The sequence below is a fragment of the Physeter macrocephalus genome, chromosome 8 (assembly GCF_002837175.3).
Source record: "Physeter macrocephalus isolate SW-GA chromosome 8, ASM283717v5, whole genome shotgun sequence".
Taxonomy (NCBI): Eukaryota; Metazoa; Chordata; class Mammalia; order Artiodactyla; family Physeteridae; genus Physeter; species Physeter macrocephalus.
In genome coordinates, this window is record NC_041221.1 from 47,097,356 (window position 1) to 47,118,964 (window position 21,609).

Here is a 21,609-nt window from a genome sequence, read left to right on the forward strand (position 1 = left end):
ACTGAACAGAAAAAATGTGAGCATGAAAATGCAAAAAGACACCTGCTTTGTAAGAGCCATTATATATGCCTTGTCCTAAGCTTAAAATTTAGTTACATAATAGTTTAATGATTGTAAGAACTGCCCCACAGTTGAATGAGATTAGTTAATTTAATCCTATAGACTATAATTACTTATGAACCTACCTTTTATTTATTTATTTATTTATTTATTTATTTATTATTTTTGCGGTACACGGGCCTCTCACTGTTGTGGCCTCTCCCGTTGCGGAGCACAGGCTCTGGACGTGCAGGCTCAGCGGCCATGGCTCACGGGCCCAGCCACCCCGCGTCATGTGGGATCTTCCCGGACCGGGGCACGAACCCGTGTCCCCTACATCGGCAGGCGGACTCTCAACCACTGCGCCACCAGGGAAGCCCGACCCTACCTTTTAAATGAGGCAAAAGAAAAGTTGTAGTTTTCTCTTCTTAAAACAATCCCACAAAGTTTAAAATGTGATTGTTTTGATTGAGGTATAATTATATATAGTAATGTGCACAGATCTTAAGGTTTCAGTTTGAATAATTTTGACAGTTTTGTATACACCAGGTGTAGCCACCATCCCAAACAAGATACAGGACATTCCTGTCACCCAAGTAGTTCTTTGTGCCCTCTTCTAGTCACAGGCTTTTAAAAAATGAGCTCTTGATAGCACTAGAATTGGAAGGAAAATTACCAGAGAACATACTGATTGTTTTACATTAAGAGCTATATAGCTCCTGATTGTGGTTAATTTTTTTAATATGCATTTTACTTCAGTTGCTGGTTAGTAGTTGCTTTAGTGTTGCTGCTGAAGTCACTGGATTGGAAGTGTTAATGTTGTTTGTCATAATTTTTTTTGATGACAAGCTTGCTTTTCACTCATTTTTCCTTTGTTCCATTTTACTTATCTACAGTGGTATTAAAATTATTCTTTCAAATAGAATGCAAATGAAAATGGTATGCAAACCATAATTGAACTTTGCCAAACTATACGAACTGTTAAGTAATTAGAAGTATTTAGTGAGTATTTGAACGTATATTATTATTTTGCTTTGAACTGAATAAGTGAACAAAAATTCAAGGGGATAGAGTCAGGAAAGAGGTGAAAAATGCTTTTGAAACCATATCTATTATATGTGCATAATTCTGATTTTTTTTTTTTTTTTTTTTTTTTTTTGCGGTACGTGGGCCTCTCACTGTTGTGGCCTCTCCCATTGCGGAGCTCAGGCTCCGAACGCACAGGCTCAGTGGCCATGGCTCACGGGCCCAGCCGCTCCACAGCATGTGGGATCCTCCCGGACCGGGGCACGAACCCGTGTCCTCTGCATCGGCAGGCAGACTCTCAACCACTGTGCCACCAGGGAAGCCCATATAATTCTGATTTTTATTTTAAAGGTAAAGAAGGTTGTAACATAATCAAATGGAAACTCTGGGATTATTGAGGATTTTCATTATCCCTGCTGTCCCATTTCCCGTTCCTGCAGAAAATTGAAAGTTGCATTTTTATGACTGTAACTGAAGGCTAGATGTAGCAGTGACTTTTTAGTTGTGAGCACCTGTTTTCAATGAGCTTTCTCTGACTCCCTGGTTGGCACGTTCTGTGGTGGAGAGTCCAATTTGGGTCACCACTGTGCTTCCCTGACTTCTGGGCTGAGGCTTCTCATCCCTTGGCCTTGGTCATTGCCAACCACCTGTATCAGTCAGTCTCTTTCCCTCATGCATAGGCAAAGATTGAAGAATTAAAAGTGGGCAAAAGCTCTTTTATTCTCAGGAGTGGATCTATATGAGGAATGAGATGATGCCTGTAAACACTTAACATATGGATTGACACATACTAAGTACTCAAAATTGCTGGATTTTAACGTTGTTTTCATCATCATTACCAATATTTGATTAATGACCAATTTTAATTCAATTGCAGCTGACTGGAGAAAAAAGTTTTTAAAAAACAATGTGAGGAAACTTAATGATTTTAACTTCAGAGGAAAATTAGTGTTCTTTAAAACAGAGCAATTTAATTACACCTGCAAGATTCTGTCAGCAGAGGATGCTAGAAGCTGTATTCCAAAATCCAGTGAATGTGTTCATTACTATTTCCAAACTAATTGGGAAGGTCTTCATTCTTTAAGATGGGCACCAGGGGGCAATAGAAGCATTTTAGCTTTTGGCGTGAATCCATTTTTTTCAACTGTCTCCTGTCTGCAGTGGAAGGAAAAAAAGAAACTTATAAACAATGTCTTCTAAAAGTTGGAACAGGTGAGGTTTAGGTTGAGATTAATGTTGGAGTAATTACAGTTTTTTTTGAAGAATAATGTAGAAAAATTCTTTATTCTTTTGTGATTTGAGAATATTAATGACAGTAATATAAAGTTTGTTTTTTTATCTTTAAGCTTTTAAAATCGCTAACAGATTCCTGTATAGAATAAGGCTTAATGGCAGGAATTTTAAGGATACCTTCTTTATAATTTAAGTCTGTAAGGTCGAAGAAGAAGGTTTACTTCTCTGATCACCAGAGTAATCCAAACTTCAAAAAACACATATCAGATCTTGTCACGTCCCTGCTTTCTTTGTTACTTTCCTGTCAGTAAACTCTGCAGTTTCTTCCTATCACATTGTTAAGAAATCCTCGTTCCTTGCCTTGATCTGTAAGGCCCTCCATGACTTGGCCTCTGCAGATCTCTCTGACTTGATCTCCTTCCACTCCTGTCTTGCTCACTTTTCTCTACCCATGTTGACTTTTCTGCTTTTCTTTGAACAGCTATGCTTGTTCCCTCATAGAGCCTTTCTATTTTGTCTTTCTTCTACTTGAAATAACACTCAGAGCTTCACATGACTCCCTCATTTCATTAGGATTTTTGTTCAAGTGTTACCTCTCTGACTACCTTATGTAAGTACTCCACCTCCATCCCACTGCTTGATGGTGCTCCATTATCTGACATTTTTGTTTATTGGTTTATTGTCTTTCTCCTCACAGTAGTTTAAGTTTCCTGAGGGCAGTAACAGTGTCTCTTTTACTGTTGTATCCCCAGTGGCTTGACCTGTACGTGGCACATAGTAGATACTCAAGGAATATTTGTTGAATGAATGGCCATCTTTGGCTCTGATTATAGTTACTCTCTTTCCCCTAGACATTTCATGGAATCAAAGCCAACTTCTGATATAGTCACAGTTAACCTTTAGAAACTCAGCACCAATATTCCACTCTTATACTTCCAGGCTAGTCCTACCACAGTTCCCTTGTCAAAACTCTGCAGACCTTTTCAAGCTCCCATTTCTAGGTGGGCTTTTGTATCCTCTCAGGTGGCTTCTGAGAATGGTCCATAGTATGGGTCCTTTCTGCCTCCAATCAAGGGTTTTTATTTTGTGCACCTGCAATGTGAATGACTGCTAGTATGGACCATTTTCTTTATTTTCAGTAATTAGTGTATAGTGGGGAAGATGCAGACAATATGCAGACAATACAAAGGACAGTTAAGTGCAATGAAGAAGGCAGGAGGGTACTTTTTTTCTGACTGATTGTAGTCTCCTCAAATTACAAGTTGTTTTAAAATTTAAGTATTCAGCATTAAATTCTGGTAAACTTCTATCAGTATAATGGATATGTAGTGAATTGCAAATCTCGCAGATGGAAAATTTCTTTAAGTCTATGGAAGTGATATTAAGGATGTCCCTCACTCAAAGCCGTTGTCAAATGAGGATCTAGTTAAGTTAGACCAGTTCTTTTTTTTAAAAAATTTATTTAATTAATTTATTCATTTTTGGCACATTGGGTCATCGTTGCTGTGCGCCGGCTTTCTCTATTTGTGGTGAGTGGGGGTTATTCTTCATTGCGGCGCATGGGCTTCTTGTTGTGGTGGTTTCTCTTGTTGCGGAGCACGGGCTCTAGGCACGCTGGCTTCAGTAGTTGTGGCACACGAGCTCAGTAGTTGTGGGCTCGCAGGCTCTAGAGTGCAGGCTCAGTAGTTGTGGTGCACGTGCCTAGTTGCTCTGCAGCATGTGGGATCTTCCCGGACCAGGGCTTGAACCTGTGTCCCCTGCATTGGCAGGTGGATTCTTAACCACTGCACCACTAGGGAAGTCCCAGACCAGTTCTTAATTGAAAAAGAGAAAATTAACAAGGATGAAAAACGATTTGAATATTATGGGATTAAGAGCCTTGGAAAAAATTCACGAAGGTTTTGACTTTTTTTTTGCAAAGACAGCCCGCTTAATGATCCTGCCAGAGTTGATCCTGTGATGCCATTTTTAAAAATTAATTAATTAATTTTTGGCTGCGTTGGGTCTTTGTTGGTGTGCACGGGCTTTCTCTAGTTGCGGCGAGCAGGATGTGCTGCCATTTTATGTTGTCTAAATTTTAGTTGGAAAAATTACTCCCTACTTCTTATAAAGTAATACCTGATTCATTCTTTGTGGATTGTAAGATTTAGTGTATTCTGAGATTTGATGTAGTTACAACTTAATTTTTGTTAAAGATTAAATAAACTATTTAAAAATTTAAATTTCATTTTAAGGTACTTTAGTTAAACCTTTTAGTGCCCCTTCTTTTTGTTTGTTTGTTTTGTTTGTTTGTTTTTTTGGGGGCATGCGGGCCTCTCACTGCTGTGGCCTCTCCCGTTGCGGAGCACAGGTCCGGATGCGCAGGCTCAGCGGCCATGGCTCACGGGCCCAGCCGCTCCGCCGCATGTGGGATCTTCCCGGACCGGGGCACGAACCTGTATCCCCTGCATTGGCAGGCAGACTCTCAACCACTGCGCCACCAGGGAAGCCCTAATGCCCCTTTTTAATGAAAATTTAGGTCTTCTTTTCAGTTGACTACTTATCTTGTAATCATGAAAAAGAATTATTATGTTCTCCCTTGTATCCTTTATTATTTATTACAGCCATATACTTATCTTCTGGATTCACAGAACCCTTGTTCATTTCTGCAAACAATCCCTTGGACATCTTCTTTCTCAGAACTTCTTTTCCCCTTTACCCAAGGATTTTTACTATCATCAGTACTTTATATGAAGTAATGAAATCCTCTTCTTCTTTTATTCCCCCTGACTCTCTCTGCTTATAACACTGCAGTTTTTTTTCACACTTTGTATTTTTGATCTTACGTTCAGCGGGTTGCATTATTTATACTTCATAGTTCTATTAATACTATTGTAATTGGCCCTGCCAAAGTCCTTCACTTGTTATTTATCTATGTGTAATCCTCCTCTTTTTTATCTTTTGCTTTCATTTCTCTTTTTTTCCAGTTTCTTATGTCCTCCTACATATGCTTCACCTTTTGGCTCTGTTTCATGTATGTTTCATTTTACCTTAAATTTTTTTTTTTTAACATCCTTTTTTTTTTTTTTTTTTTTTTGCGGTACGCGGTCCTCTCACTGTTGTGGCCTATCCCGTTGCGGAGCACAGGCTCCAGATGAGCAGGCTCAGTGGCCATGGCTCACAGGCCCAGCCGCTCCGCAGCATGTGGGATCTTCCCGGACCGGGGCACGAACCTGTGTCCCCTGCATTGGCAGGAGGACTCTCAACCACTGCGCCACCAGGGAAGCCCTTTTTAACATTTTTATTGGAGTATAACTGCTTTACAGTGTTGTGTTAGTTTCTGCTGTATGACAAAGTGAATAAGCTATATGCATACATATATCCCCATATCCCTTCCCTCTTGCGTCTCCCTCCCACCCTCCTTGTCGCACCCCTCTAGGTGGTCGCAAAGCACCGAGCTGATCTCTCTGTGCTATGCAGCTGCTTCCCACTAGCTATCTATTTTACATTTGGTAGTGTATATATGTCAGTGCTACTCTCTCACTTCGTCCCAGCTTCCACTTCCCCTTCCCCATGCCCTCAAGTCCATTCTCTACGTCTGTGTCTTTATTCCTGTCCTGCCTCTAGGTTCATCAGAACCATTTTTTTTTTTTAGATTCCATATACATGTGTTAGCATACGGTATTTGTTTTTCTCTTTCTGACTTACTTCACTCTGTATGACAGACTCTAGGTCCATCCACCTCACTACAAATAACTCAATTTCGTTTCTTTTTATGGCTGAGTAATATTCCATTTTATATATGTGCCACATCTTCTTTATCCATTTACCTTAAAATTTAAAAAAGAAATTGCATGCAGTGTAATTAAATCCCCCCCCCGCCATTTTTTACTCTCAGTTTATTACTTTAAAGTTTTACTTTGAGTTACTTTATTTATTGATCTCATTTTGTTTTCTTCTGTCTCCCAACTAGTAAGTATTCTTAAGAACAAAGGTCATGTAATTAATTTTTGTGCTCCTCTAGATGTTAAAGAAGCTGTAAAAACACACATCAGTTTTTCAGGTTAGTAGGTATAAACACAGTATTTGAAAGTGAAACATCTCCGTTGATCTTTCACTCCTCTATTTACATGAGTAAAAGTGGAAGATTTGCATATGTCAATTTTGAAAAAGATTTCTTAGTGCTTTAATTCAAAAAAGTGCTTTTAAAGAATCTTTACAAAATCATTAATATTTACCGGTATTGATATGTCTGTTAGAAGAATTATACTTTCCTGTTACCAAGATTATAAAGTTTGCATTTGAATACATTTTATATTTTTAAGTGCCAAATTGATAAAATAGCATATAAGTAAATATTAAAGCAGCACCAACAAAGCTTACTTTAAAAAAAAATTCTTCTATAGACCTTGATTCTTATTTGGAGGGACATTTTGTTCATACTATTTGTGCTGAGTGCTGGAAGTGCAGCTAACTGTGAATTTGAAATAAGACCAAGACCACCAAGTTGATTCAGATAGCCTACCAGGCAGCTGTTGTATAGTAATTTTGCCATTTCTCTACTCGTCTGGGTTGGAATCAGGGAGTCTTTGTTCACCTCTGCATGCCGCAGAACCTTGAACACTACAAATGGGGTTTGAAATTTTTTTTTTTGATTAAATGAAGGAGTTAATGGCATAGTCTTGATTTTTACTCTCATAAAAAGTGATGCTCAGGACTTCCCTGGTGGTCCAGTGGTTAAGACTCTGCACTTCTACTGCAAGGGGCACGGGTTTGATCCCTGGTCCAGGTAGTTCCAAATGCCACAGAGTGTGGGCAAACAAACAAAAAAAAGTGATGCTCTAACAAACCAGGAATTCAGTGTTAAGCCACAGTTCAGTATCTGCAGTCCCCTTTTGTTTGATTTATGATAAAGAAATAAGCGTATGCTCAAATCTAGAGCCCAGCAATAGTGCTGACAGTAAGTGGATACTTCCTTTGTACAGCAAAGTTCTAAGCACTTAAAGTGAAATAACTCATTTAATCCTCCTACTTCTATTATCCTCTTTTGAAGATGAGGAAACTGATACTCAGGGGCACTAACTTCCCCAAAGCCACGGTAAATGGTGGAGCCAGGTTTCAAATCTAGGGAAGTCTACTCCAGAATACATGTGTTTAACCAGTATGCCTTCCTTTACCACTGGTTGTGACCTATTTTCCTTCTCAAGGTCATCAGTTGTCTCTCCTACACTTGTCTCATGCCCCAACCATACAATCTATTAGCAGTCTTTGAATATGACTACTCTTTCATGCATTCCCGCATGCTTTTCCTTCTGTGTGGACCCTGGTCAATACTTAGTACAACTCCATTTTCTTGGTAGTCTATGTAAGTAGTGCCCCTGTGGGTAACATTGTGACAGACCTGTCTCCATCAATGAAGAACCTTTTCATTTTGCAGGATCCAATTTTTCTCATTGTGAAAGGAGTGCATTTTCTCCTTTTAAAAACGTTCACTGACAAAGGGAGAGTTGAATACCTCCTTCCTTATGCTAATTGTGTATTAGTTATATTCCTCTGTTATTTAAAAATTTTTATAACAGCTTTACTGAGATATAATTAATACCCTCAAATTCATAATTTTCAGATATTCAATTCAGTGGCTTTTAGTATAACCATAGAGTTAGTTGTGCAACCATCACCGCTATCTCATTTTAAAACATTTTTATACTTCCAAAAAGCAACCTTGTAGCCTTTTACTTTCATTCCCTATTCTCCCTCTGCTAGCCTTCCTCCAACTCTTGGCAACCACTAACCTACTTTCTGTCTGTATGGATTTGCCTATTCTGGACATTTCATATCAATGGAATAATACAGTAAGTAGTCTTTTGTGACTGATTTCTTTCACTTAGCGTAATGTTTTCAAGGTTCATCCATGTTGTGGCATGTATCAGTACTTTATTACTTTTTATTGCCAAATAATATTCTATTATATGGACATACTACATTAAAAAATGCATTCATTAGTTGATGGACATTGGATGTTTACATTTTTTGGCTATTATGAATAATGTTACTATGAATATATGTCTAAAATTATTTGTATGGATGTATGTTTGGTTTTTTGGGGTGTATATCTAAGAGTGGAATTGCTAGGTCATATGATAACTCTATGTTTAACATTTTGAGGAACTGCCAAACTGTTTTCCAAAGTAGTTGCACCATTTTACAATCCCATCAGTAGTTTGTGAGGGTTCAATTTCTCCACATCCTCACCAACACATTTTATTGTTTGTCTTTTTGATTATAGCCATCTTGGTGGATGTGATGTGGTATCTCATTGTAGTTTTGATTTGTATTTCCCTAAAGAATAATGATGTTGAACATTGTTTCATGTGCTTATGGGCCTTTTGTTTGTCTTATTTGGAGAAATGTCCCTTCAGCTCTTCTGCCTGTTTCACTTGGGTTATTTGTTTATTTATTATTGAGTTATAAGGGTTCTTTATGTATTCTGGACACAAATTCCTTCTTAGATACCTGATTTGCAAATATTTTCTTTCATTCTGTTGTGGGTTGTCCTGTCACCTTCTTTGATGGTGTACTTTGAAGTATAATAATTTAAAATTTTGGTGGAGTCCAGTTTATCTGGTTTTTCTATTGTTGTTTGTGCTTTTGGTGTCATATCTAAGTAGCCTAACCCAAGGTTGTGAACATTTACTCCTATGTTTTGTTTTGTTTTTTCCTGCGAGTTTTATTTCTTACATTTAGGTCTTTGGTATATTTTGAGTTAATTTTTGTGTATGATTTGACATAGGACACTCTCCTACTATTGTACTTGTCACAGCTATGATAAAATGATCATTGTTGTGATAGTTATTTGTTTACAAGTGTGCACCTTCTGTAGTTTCTGAACTCTATGAAGACAGTGCCTGTGTCTTCCTTATTTTGGGTTTCCTGGTGTTCAGCATAGAGTACCTGGCACTTAGGCTTTATTAGGTACAGCTTACGGTAAGTCTGTCTGTGGCCTTGAATGTTTTATCTTGAAGATACAGAGAAAAATTTTTAAGAGTAGATATAGGTACTAGGTACCTATAAATTACTAGGTAATTTATATCTTTAGTTAAGAATGAATATATTTGAGCATGTACTGTATGTCAGACACTGTGCTAAGTACTAAAGATGCAAATTAAATAAGACTTAGTATCTGTCCTCAGGATTTTACAAACTAGTGAGGAGATGACAAGTAAATAATCTGTTTTTGTTCTCTAGCAAGAAATGCCCAGGAGCAATTTAAAATATTTTGTTGTAGTAGTGGTGGCTTTAGACATTATGGAAAGTATGATGGAGTGTAAATAATTTGTTCCATATTTGGTGGGATGAATAGGGTGTAGAATTGCTAGAGCTAGGACTGTAGAATTAATACAAGAGAATCTATACAGATTGGCTTTGGGGATGCCTTTAATTTTCACTATACCTTTTACAGTTGTGAAGCATATACATGCTTTTGCATGTATGCAGAGTTACATTAAATAATATATGGTATCTATTCTGCAGTGTTAGTTTTCAAGAGAGCTATAGTAGGGGAGAAGGATTAAAATATATTTTTTCTCAGTACGAGGTGAATTTGATAAAAATTTATTATGTCTGAAGCTTCTTTTATTTTTCCAAATAAATTAATTCTCACTAATTTGACTGATACCTTGACATTTTTTATAGTCAAAATTAGTACAGTCTGTGCATCTTTAACTGAATATCAAAAGATTGCCCAAGTAATAACTCAATTTTTATAAAAAACAGTTATGAAATCTTAAACATAACTCAGAATACTACAGTGTATAACCCATGTTGAACTAATTCTGCACTGCATATCTAAGATCCTGAAAGTTGGTGAAACTTTTCTATCTCAAGGCATTTTATACCTGGTCTCAAACAATTTCTCAAATGTGTACTTTCAGGATAAAACCTTTATAGCCATAGGCTTGTAATAATGTCTTACTTATAATGAGGTTGTAGTTATAAAGTGTTTTGGCACATTAACTCATTTGGTCATCACGGCAACTCTGCGAAGCTAACAGGGTAAGTGTTACTATAGAGGAGGCATTATGTTGTAATGATTATGTGCACAGACTTTGGGGCCAGACTTCTAAGTTCAAATTTCTTCTCAGTCACTTACCAGTTATGTGACCATGGGACAAATTACTTAACCTCTCTTTGCCTCGGTGTCCTCATCTTTAAAATGGGGTGATAATAGGACCTATCAGAGAGTTGTGAGGATCAAATTACTTAGTATATATGTGGTGCCTTGAGCAGTGCTTGGCCCATAGTATGCATGTATATGCTAGCTGTTACTATTATTATTATTATTTATATACAGTAGATCGTTAAGGAAATAGAGGCTCTATGAAGAAGGGATTTTTTCATTCTTACCACTAGTAAGTAACAGAATCCAGATTCTTGTCCTGCTCTTGCCTTGACTCTTTAAAACAATATGAGTTTTATTAAGTACCTGTTGAATGAATGGTTGTATGAATTGGAAAAAAAAATCCCATGTTGCCTGGCAGTTTGGAAAATTGAATTATAGAGTGTAAGATTTTTGCTAAATTGAAAGTTAAATTTGACTTCCAAGATTTTCCAATGAAAGAGAAAGACAAATAGTATATGATATCACTTATATATGGAATCTAAAAAATAATACAAATGAATGTATATGCAAAAGAGAAACAGACTCATAGATACAGAAAACAAACTTGTGGTACCAAAGAGCAGAGGGAAAGGGGGAGGGACAAATAAGGGGTATGGCATTAACAAATAAAAACTACTATATATAAAATAGGTAAGCAACAAGTATATACTGTATAGCACAGAGAATTATACCTATTATCTTGTAATAACCTATGATGGAGTATAATCTGCAGAAATACTGAATCACTATGCTGTATACCTGAAACTAACACAATATTGTAAATCAACTATACTTCAATAAAATAAAAGAAAATAGACATGTTACATGTTAGTCTTCCTGTTCCGGGGTAATAAAAAATTAACAAATGGAAAAAAAAGATTTTCCAGTTGAATATCTTTTTTTAGGTTATAGAAATTAAGGTATAAAATGTAGCTCAGGCAATATACTATCAAGCTGTAATAGGACTGGTGAACTTGTGTTGCAGTTAAGTGGTAATCTCAGAAAACTTTTGCTTCTCATACTTTATTATTATTATTATTTTGGCCGTGCCATGCAGCTTGCAGGATCTCAGTTCCCTGACCAGGTCACGGAATTGAAGGCCTGGAATCCTCACCACTAGACCACCAGGGAACTCCCTGCTTCTTAGGCTTTAATGTGCACATAAGTCTCCTGGGGACCTTATTAAAAAGCAGATTCTGGTTTAGTAGTTCTGGGAGAGGTCCAACATTCTGAATTTTAACAAGTTCCCAGGTGATGCCCCTGGTGCTGCTCTGTGGACTGTACTTTGAGTAGCAAGGTATTAGAGAGGCTTCTATGAGAACAGTGGCACTATCAGACTGAGGTTTGTATTAATCTTTACTCCACCTATAAAAGTGCTTTGTTTCCCAAAAGAATTATTGTAACAAATTCTTATTCTTTGTAGATAAGAGGCTAAGGACTTGAAGTTTTGAGGGGATAATTAGTTCAAGTTGTGAAGATGTGAGAATGGTGTGTACATTGTTGCCACTGACATGGTGTAGGTGGGCCTTTTTTAGGAATAGGACAAATGGTAAAACTCAGGGACTCCAGTCTGAACTGGTGAAATTTTCCCTCTTCCTTTATAGTTGTAAAGGAAAGCCTTCTCTTTTGGGTAGGGGTAAAGAAGTGGGAGGGGAGAGTTTCATTATAGGGGTCTTAGAAACCCAGGTTGTTCCTTCTTAATTCTGGCAAGCTCAACCTCTGTTCTTCTATTCCTGCCTGGAGTGGTTAATTATGTGGGTAAGGGTGGGATCTTAATGCATACATTTTAAAGTAACCAGTGAAAAATAAATACCACTGCAAATGATAGGAATATTGATAGGCTCTTTAGAGATTAATATCTTTTGAGAAATGATCTGCTTTTTGATTATGTGTGAAACGTTTTTGTTGTTTTTTTAATGATATTTATTTTCTAGCTTTATTGAGATATAACTGACAAATAAAAATTGTATGTATTGGTACTTAACATGTATAATGTGATGGTTTGATATATGTATACATTGTGTAATGATTACCACATTCAACTTAATTAACACATCCATCGCCTCACACAGTCAGTCACCTTTTTCTTTTTTTTGGTATGGCAAGAACACTTAAGATCTATTCTTTGAGCAAATTTCAAGTGTACAGCACAGTGTTATTAACTGTAGTCACCATGCTGTACATTTGATCCTCAGAACTTATTTATCTTATAACTGAAAGTTTGTACCCTTTGACCGGAAACTTCTTAAAAACATTAATTTTTCTAAACTTAACCTGGAATAACATTCTACAAATGAAAATTTCTAAAACAATATGTGTGATGCTTTGAGAAGTTACAATTGGGACTAAAGGTGGTGGAGAAACATTGAAGGTTCTCAGTGAGAAATGCAGTAGGAAGAGTAATATCATGGTAGTGAGCAGTGTGGAGTAAAGTAAAGAAGATGGAAGTCAGCGAAGGACATAGGGCAGTGTTCTTAGTTCCAGATGTGAGTTTAAGGTAGACCATGTCATCATAGAATGTCATGAATTACCTGGTCCAACTCTTTCACTTTTACAAGTGGAAAAGCTGAGGTTCTGTACAGTTAAATGGCTGAGTGAAGATTACAAGTGGCAATTCATGTCAGAGTCATGTCTAGATTTCAAGTCTTTGGACTTAGAGAGCAAATAAGAATAAAAGCTGACATATTCATAAAATTTTAGGGTGTTAGGAAATGACAGGGCATATGTTCATGGTAGCTTTGAAAATAAATGTCATTTGATATAAATCCTGTTGGCTAATTACCTGCCATTGTTTTATGCTAAATAAACAGAAAATTGTCATCTTTGTGTTTATTGCTAATGTCATGTTTTTTTAAAAAAGTGATTTCTGATAAAATATAAGAATGAACTATCCTTTTTGAGTTTCTCGGCCCTCACACAAGTATAAAAATTATCTAACAGTGTGCTCTTAAGTCATGTTACTAAGAAATGTTCTCTAAGATTTCAGCTTGCAATAGGGCATAAATGGTTTGAAGGTAATTTAGAAGTGGTTTGGGAATACTGCTAATTGAAGGATTGGAACCACCTGTGAGATTTAGCTAGGCAATTGTCTTTCCTTCCGGCAATATTTTAGACATGTAACCTTACATTTTTGGAGGAAGATTTTAAACATTGGATAAATGATTTTTTTTGACGCTTACCTAACATTTATTAGACTGTTGAGAAGTATTCAGGCATAAGAGTATGCATCTTTTAATCTTTTTTTGTTTGCTTATGTGTGTTGTATGTATTAAAATTTTTTTTTAGTTTTGGCAAAATACACATAATGTAAAATTTACAGTCTTAATCATTTTTTAAAATTCATCTTATTTTATTTTAATTAATTAATTAATTAATTAATTAGCTTATTTTTGGCTTCGTTGCTGGGTCTTCGTTGCTGCACTCGAATTCATTTGTTCAGGCTTTCTCTAGTTGCGGCAAGTGGGCATCTCATTGTGGTGGCTTCTCTTGTTGCAGAGTACGGGCTCTAGGTGCGCAGGCTTCAGTAGATGTGGCGTGTGGGCTTAGGAGTTGTGGCTCGCAGGCTCTAGAGTGCAGGCTCAGTAGTTGTGGTGCACAGGCTTAGTTGCTCCACGACACGTGGGATCATCCTGGACCAGGGATTGAACCTGTGTCGCCTGCATTGGCAGGCAGATTCTTAACCACTGAGCCACCAGGGAAGTCCCAGTCTTAATCATTTTAAAATGTACAGCTCTGTAGTGTTACATTGTTGTGCAGCCAGTCTCCAGAACTTTTTCATTTTTGCAAAACAGAAACTCTATACCCATTAAACGACAACTTTCCATTTCCGTCTCTCCCCCCAAACTCTGGCAACCACTGTGCATTCTGTCTCTATGAATTTGACTACTGTGTATACCTCAGATGAGTGCAATTATACAGTATTTCTCTTTTTGTGAGTGGCTTATTTCACTTAGCATAATGTTCTCCAGGTTAATCCATGTTGTAGCATGTGTCAGAATTTCCTTCCTCTTTAAGACTGAATAATATTCCACTGTATATTTATACCACTATTCCTTCATCCATGGATGGACACTTGAGTTGCTCCTACCTTTTGACTATTGTGAATAAAGCTGCTTTGAACATGAGTGTACAAACATCTCTGAGACACTGCTTTTCAGTTCTTTTGGGTATGTACGCCAATGGAATTGCTGAATCATAAGGTAATTCTTGTTTAAGTTTTTTTAAGAACTACCATACTGTTTTACATAGCAGCTGCACCATTTCCCTCCAGCAGTGTATGTGTTCCAGTTTCTGTTCATCTTTGCTAAGACTTATTTTGTTTTTCTTTTTTCCCTTAAATATTAGCTTTTGTATTGGGTGTGAAGTGGTGTCTCATTGTGGGTTGTTGTTTTTAAAAAAATAAATTTATTTATTTATTTTTGGCTGCGTTGGGTCTTCGTTACTGCGCGCGGGCTTTCTCTAGTTGTGGCGAGTGGGGGTGTTCTTTGTTGCGGTGGTTGGGCTTCTCATTGCAGTGGCTTCTCTTGTTGTGGAGCACAGGGGCACGGGCTTCAGTAGTTGTGGTGCATGGGCTCAGTAGTTGTGGCACATGGCTTTGGTTGCTCCACGCATATGGGATCTTCCTGGACCAGGGCTCGAATCTGTGTCCCCTGCACTGGCAGGTGGATTCTTAACCACCGCACCACCAGGGAAGCCCTTTCATTGTGTTTTTGATTTGCATTTCCCTAAGGATTAGTGATGTTGGGTATCTTTTCATATGCTTGTTGGTCATCTGTATAACTTCTTTGGAGAAATAACTATTGAAGTTCTTTGCCAAATTTTGAATTGGGTTTTTTTCGTTGTAGTTGTTGAGTCATAGGAGTTTTAAATATATTCTGGATATTAACACCATATCAGATATATGATTTGCAGATATTTTCTCCCGTTGTGTAGGTTGCCTTTTCACCGTGTTAAGTGTGTCTTTTGATGCCTTGGTGATATTTTTGAAATCTCAAGTCTTATCAAATTACTCTACATGGCTCAGCTTAAATTTCAGATTCTTGGCATTGTATACAATCTGGCTCATAGCGAACTCTCTGGGTTAACATTAAAAAAAAAATACACACACACCCCCCTATACCACACATCCTTCTTCTTTTTCCTGCCCAGCAACTTAAAGTCTAGCCAGGCAAAAATATTTGCAACTCAGAAAGTGTCAGGATTCATCTTATTCTCGCCTAGATGCCCTCCACATTCATCTAGGGAACTTCTGTTTTTCCAAAAGCATCTGAAACGTCTCTTGTATGAAGCCTTTTCTCATCACTCTCTACTTCCCCAGGCACAGTGGAATTGAGCGCTGAACCCTGTGTATCCTTCTGTCATAGCATCTGAAACATTTTAGTTTGCCTGTTTGTTTACCTGTCTGTTTTGCTTTGCTGGACTGATAGTTCTTCATGAGCAGAGTCTTTGTTATTGGTCTTTTTATCTTTAACTTAGTTCCTGGTATGTGGTATGTAGTATATAATTAAATACTCAATAAATGTTGTTAAGTGAATGTGTGACTAGTGAGTGAGTGACTAAATGAATTAATTTTAAGAGTTACACCAGAATGGACTCTAATTCTGGTTGCTTATGGTTCTGCACTGGTAACTCTTTCCAAAGTGGTTTCTGGGAGAAAGTGGCGTTCATTTTCAAACTCCTGGTTGGAAATCCCCATTCTCTGTCCCAACTGTTAGCCACTTTGTGGTAGATCTTTATTACTGAGTAGACTTTTTATTTTGACTCATACTGCTATATATATATAACTTTTAAAATTTATAACAAATTACCCCAGAAAGGTTATAAATGATTTGCAAGTCTTTTGAAAAACACTACAAGGATGTATGTATAGTACATCCGATGGAATTGCTCATGTTATTCTAGATATGTTTGCTATCATTGTTCTTACTGGGGTAAACGAAAGAGCCTGGGAAATAATCCTTTGGTTGGCATTTAAAACCAAACCAAAACAGAAACTGGTGTCTTTTCCTCTCTTCCATTAAGACTGTTGCTCTTGTTATGAATTTTGGTAATAAATGACTTCATGGAAGTCTTGTAGTTTATAATGTCCCCTGGCAGGGAAATCTTGAAAATATTTTACTGTTACAGCAAATTTCACACTAAGCCATATTTCAAAAAGTCATTAGTAAAAGTTCTGGAAGAAGAACAGTCACCATCAAGTGATATGCTACCAAAAGATGGATTGCTACTATTTTAGATGATTTAGTTGTGCCAATTATATGGGCTTTTTATGAGTTACGCCCTACATGATTTCCAGTAAAACTTTGATTTTAAATGTAAACAATACTTATTTAAACATTTAATTCATTCCTAATATAAATACTGAGTTCTGTATTCTTGTAAGTTTTTTCTTTAAATGTCAGAAATTGTCTGTATATAGGCACGTTCTGCATTGAATTCAGTGAAATAATTTTCATCCTTCCTTCTGGTGACAGTGTTTTTCTTTCCTGAGCGATGAAAAAGGAATTGGTTATGAAATGGTACTATAATAGATTCTTCTTTCAGTAAAACGTTTGAACTGTTCTCCTGTTTCTTTCAGGAGTACTTAGCACCTTTACATGAGTTTTTATTACTTACAAATATTGTCAGCTGCAAAGGGAGCAGTGGTTTACATAATTTAATGTAGGGGTAGTCCAGAATTCATTTGTTCAACTTTTAAATTATTTTGGAATTTGTGTTGGAATATTGGTATCTCCGATATTGGTGTGTGCAGGACTTTCCAAAACATAGTAAACCATACTGTAATGTCTTTGTCTTGACATAAACTGCAAACTCTCCAGCAGTTCCTTGGGTTACTATGAGGTAAGTGTTTTTGTTTAGTGCCTCTTGGTTCCTGATCTTCTTTACTGATCTGTGGTGGTAATGAACTATAGCCACTTCTCAGATGCAAATAGTTTAAAACAAAATTGCCTTATTTCTCTATACTTGCAACTTTACATGTGCTTTTAGTCTGGGATAGAATCATTTGGTCTTCAAAGGTTTTCACTTTTGGAAAATATGACTCTCACTCACCAGGCTCACCTGATGGATAGCACCTACCGGTTCTTCTCTATGGACATAAACATTAATGTTTGAGGTAAATTAAAAATTATCTAATGTGATTTATGAGGTAGACATTGTAAGGGCCATTAGTACACTCCAAAAACTCTTGTGTCTGCCATACACCAGGTGTTTTGTGGATTGGGGACCCAGAGACGATATATATACACGGTCTTTGAGAAGCATCTCCTGAGTTCGGTTACAGAGTGGTGTGGAGGGAGACTGGTAAAAAATTACAATGTATTATGATAGGTTCTGTGATAGAGACAAGGAGAGGGTGTCATGGGAGTGCATGGAAGGGTCATTTAACCCAGAGTTTGAAGTGTTGAGAAATGCTTCCAGGAGCAGGTCACATCTGAATTGAGTCTTAAAGCGTGAGTAGGAATTAGCCAAGTAAAAAGGAAGAGAAGCCTGGAAATAGACTAAGATAATATGACAAGAGAGACAGGAGGTAAGCCTTAGAATAAATGGTGGCTGTCATTTATTGAGTACCTACTTTGTGCCGAACTCTGTATTATGAGCTTTAAACCACTTACCTCACAGTAACCTAAGGGGCAGGTGCTATTATCCTGTTTGCAAATGAGGAAACTGAGAGTCATTACTCTCCTGAGGTTATGACAAGGTTAAAGAGTATCAGAGCTTGATTTTAAAACCCTAGATTTTCTGGCTTTTTGTCAAGGCTGTTTCCTCCCAAGAAAGAATAGTTTCAAGTTGGAGGAAATAGTTAAGTAGTTATCATGCTGTTGAAAGGTCAGACGTGCAGGTAAAGTTCTGAAAAGTGTCCTGGGACATTTATAGTGACTTATTTATTCATTCAAGAAATATTTACTAAGAGTCCTTTAAGTACCAAGAACTGTGCTAGGTATTGGGAATTAAATGACAAGTGCCAAAGTGGTAGAGGTAGAGGGGTGAAAGAAAGTAGAGACAATGAGTGAAAACTGTAGTGTGAGGAAGCTTGATTGTAAAGGAAAAGATAGTGGTACAGCAGTAAACCTAGGCGAAATTAGTGTGTGTGTGTGTGTGTGTGTGTGTGTGTGTGTGTGTTTTAATATGGGATGTACTTTTTAAAAAATATAAATTTGTTTATTTATTTTTGGCTGCGTTGGGTCTTCGTTGCTGCGCACGGGCTTTCTCTAGTTGCAGCGAGGGGGGGCTACTCTTCATTGCATTGCATGGGCTTCTCATTGCAGTGGCTTCTCTTGTGGAGCATGGGCTCTAGGCATGCGGGCTTCAGTAGTTGTGGCACGCGGGCTCAGAAGTTGTGGCCCATGGGCTCTAGAGTGCAGGCTCAGTAGTTGTGGCTCACGGGGGCTTAGTTGCTCCACAGCTTGTGGGATCTTCCCAGACCAGGGATCGAACCCGTGTCCCCTGCACTGTCAGGCAGATTCGTAACGACTGTGCCACCAGAGAAGTCCCAATATGGGACATACTTAAATTGTTCATATTCTGAGGAGAAAGAGCCATGGTAGGGGAAATATTTAAGATAAAATAGAAAGAACTAGTGATTGATTGGTTCATCAAGGATCCTAAAGAAGGAGGGAAGTTAGGGACCAAAGTCTGTAGATTGCACGTTTTTGTTTGTTTGTTTGTTTATTTGTTTTGGGCATGCCACGTGGCTTGTGTTACATGGCTTGTGGGATCTTAGTTCCCCAACCAGGGGTTGAACTTGGGCCCTTGGCAGAGAAAGTGCAGAGTCCTAACCACTGGACCTCCAGGGAATTCCCTGAACATGTTTAATTAAGTAGATTGCAAGATAATCCTAACATGAATTTGTAATGGCTGTAGAATTTTAGTATAACTACCCTGCTCTTGGATAATGGAGACTTGACTAAACAATGAAACTGCTTATTTAAATGATCAGTGTGACCTCTTCTGTCTGATTTATGCATCCATCTTCTTCATCCCTCAGTTACTCTGTCCATACCCTTTCTAACATAGCATGTATTATATTGAAGTAGAGTCACTGATGTTTCCCTCTCAGACCATATACTTCTTGGGAGGAGAGAGGAGTAGAGGCTGTGTCTAACGCCACTTAGCATCTGTATAATCTCACTTTAATAAAGCCTTGTTGAGTTGATGAATCAGTGAATGACTGTCCCTTATTTGTCCCATTTGAATATCAGTTTTTTGTTTTTTAATCTTTTATGGGTTAAAAGGTATGTATCTATCCTGTGCAAATTTTGTTGTCTGTTATAAATTAAGTACTTTAAGGTATGCCCAAGTACCAGTGAAAAGAGGACTTTAAAAATTTTCCATATAGGGAGGACCTTATGGTTTCATACAACCTAAAGAATATCTTAGGTTTATCTTTTTAGAGATTTAAAATAAATTTATTAGCAGCTCAAAGTGACCAATTGTAATCTATCTAGAAGTGCAGAAATAAGGTATGCTCACACTTAAAAAATATTTTAATTTAATTTTTATTTATTTATTTTTGGTTACATTGGGTCTTCGTTTCTGCACGCGGGCTTTCTCTAGTTGCGGCGAACGGGGGCTACTCTTCGTTGTGGTGCGTGGGTTTCTCATTGCAGTGGCTTCTCGTTGCGGAGCACAGGCTCTAGGCGTGCGGGCTTCAGTAGTTGTGGCACATGGGCTCAGTAGTTGTGGCTCACGGGCTCTAGACCGCAGGCTCAGTAGTTGTGGCGCACGGGCTTAGTTGCTCCGTGGCATGTGGGATCTTCCTGGAGCAGGGCTCAAACCCGTGTCCCCTGCATTGGCAGGGGGATTCTTAACCACTGTGCCACCAGGGAAGTCCCACGCTCACACTTTTTACTTCCTATTTTTTAAAGTTTTGTGTTAAAAAGTCAATAATGCAATTTTTAAAAATTAAATTTCCTGTGAGTGTGGTATGTAGTTCCCCCAAATATGTTATATTACTCATCAATGTCATGGAATTTTCTTTTTTCAGAATCCTGTCCAAAAGATCCCTGACTCACATGAGATAACGCTGAAGCATGGCACTAAGACAGTAAGTTTTAAAAATTTATTTCTTTTCCCTCAATAACAGGGCTTTCATGGAAAAGTGAACTAATAAGATATATTTATATTAAGGCCAATTATACAATCAACTGGTATCACAAAAGTATAGACATTAAGGAAAATAGATTACTTTTCTGTTCAGTCAAAATAACCATTGCATTTCATTTAAAATAGGAACACTTACTGCCGTTGTTATTGTTGGCTTTAAAACCTCTTTCTTTGATATAGGAACATTACAAGTGAAAGAAAGAAATGAAACTCAAATACTTTTTTTGTTATGGTGTGGGAAAATTTTTCATTACCCTTAGCTTCATTTCTATATCAGTAAGAGGCCTGAGTTCATTTTTTAGGTGGATGTTGAGATAAGAAATGAACAAGATAGTTACTGTATGGCTCTAAGATTATATTACTTAGATTTATGGATTATATTTTTATATTGTCATATTTGTTTATGTTATTTAAAAATTAATGTAAACATTTTGAGGTATAAGATTAAATCATTTTATCTTATTGTAAAAAAAGATTTAATATCATTAAAAAATGATACTTTTTTTTAAAGAAAGCAGTCTTTATTTCCATATCAAACTCAATATTAATATTACATAGATATAATTTCAAGACTCTGACATTTCTTAAAACCTCACCAAATACTGACAGACAGCAATGTCATATGGTTATAGATACTTCTCAGAGAGCAAGCCTGTTTCTGATTATAACACAACAAATATGTTAACTGATTATTTCATTTCTTAATTTAAAATGCTGAACAGAAAACCAATCACAACAAACATAGCTATACAATTTTTGAATGTACACAATTGCATTACACACAACAGCAGAAAGATACCAGACTGAAATGTTTATTTATTTATTTATTTATTTATTTTAACATCTTCCTTGGAGTCTAACTGTTTTACAATGGTGTGTTAGTTTCTGCTTTACAACAAAGTGAATCAGCTATACATATACATATGTTCCCATATCTCTTCCTCTTGCGTCTCCCTCCCTCCCACCCTCCCTATCCCACCCCTCTAGGTGGTCACAAAGCACAGAGCTGATCTCCCTGTGCTATGCGGCTGCTTCCCAGTAGCTATCTATTTTACATTTGGTAGTGTATA

At 37.2% G+C, this 21,609-nt stretch overlaps 1 protein-coding gene across 2 annotated transcripts in view; it reads left to right on the forward strand.

Annotated features, from left to right (window-relative positions):
- Positions 1-21,609, forward strand: part of WDR70 (WD repeat domain 70) — a 318,682-nt gene that overhangs the window by 33,300 nt on the left and 263,773 nt on the right. For both annotated transcript variants that reach the window (XM_028492854.2, XM_024119956.3), the window contains exon 6: positions 20,421-20,480. In XM_028492854.2, the coding sequence (XP_028348655.1) occupies positions 20,421-20,480 (60 nt within the window). The remainder of the gene's footprint in view (positions 1-20,420; positions 20,481-21,609) is intronic.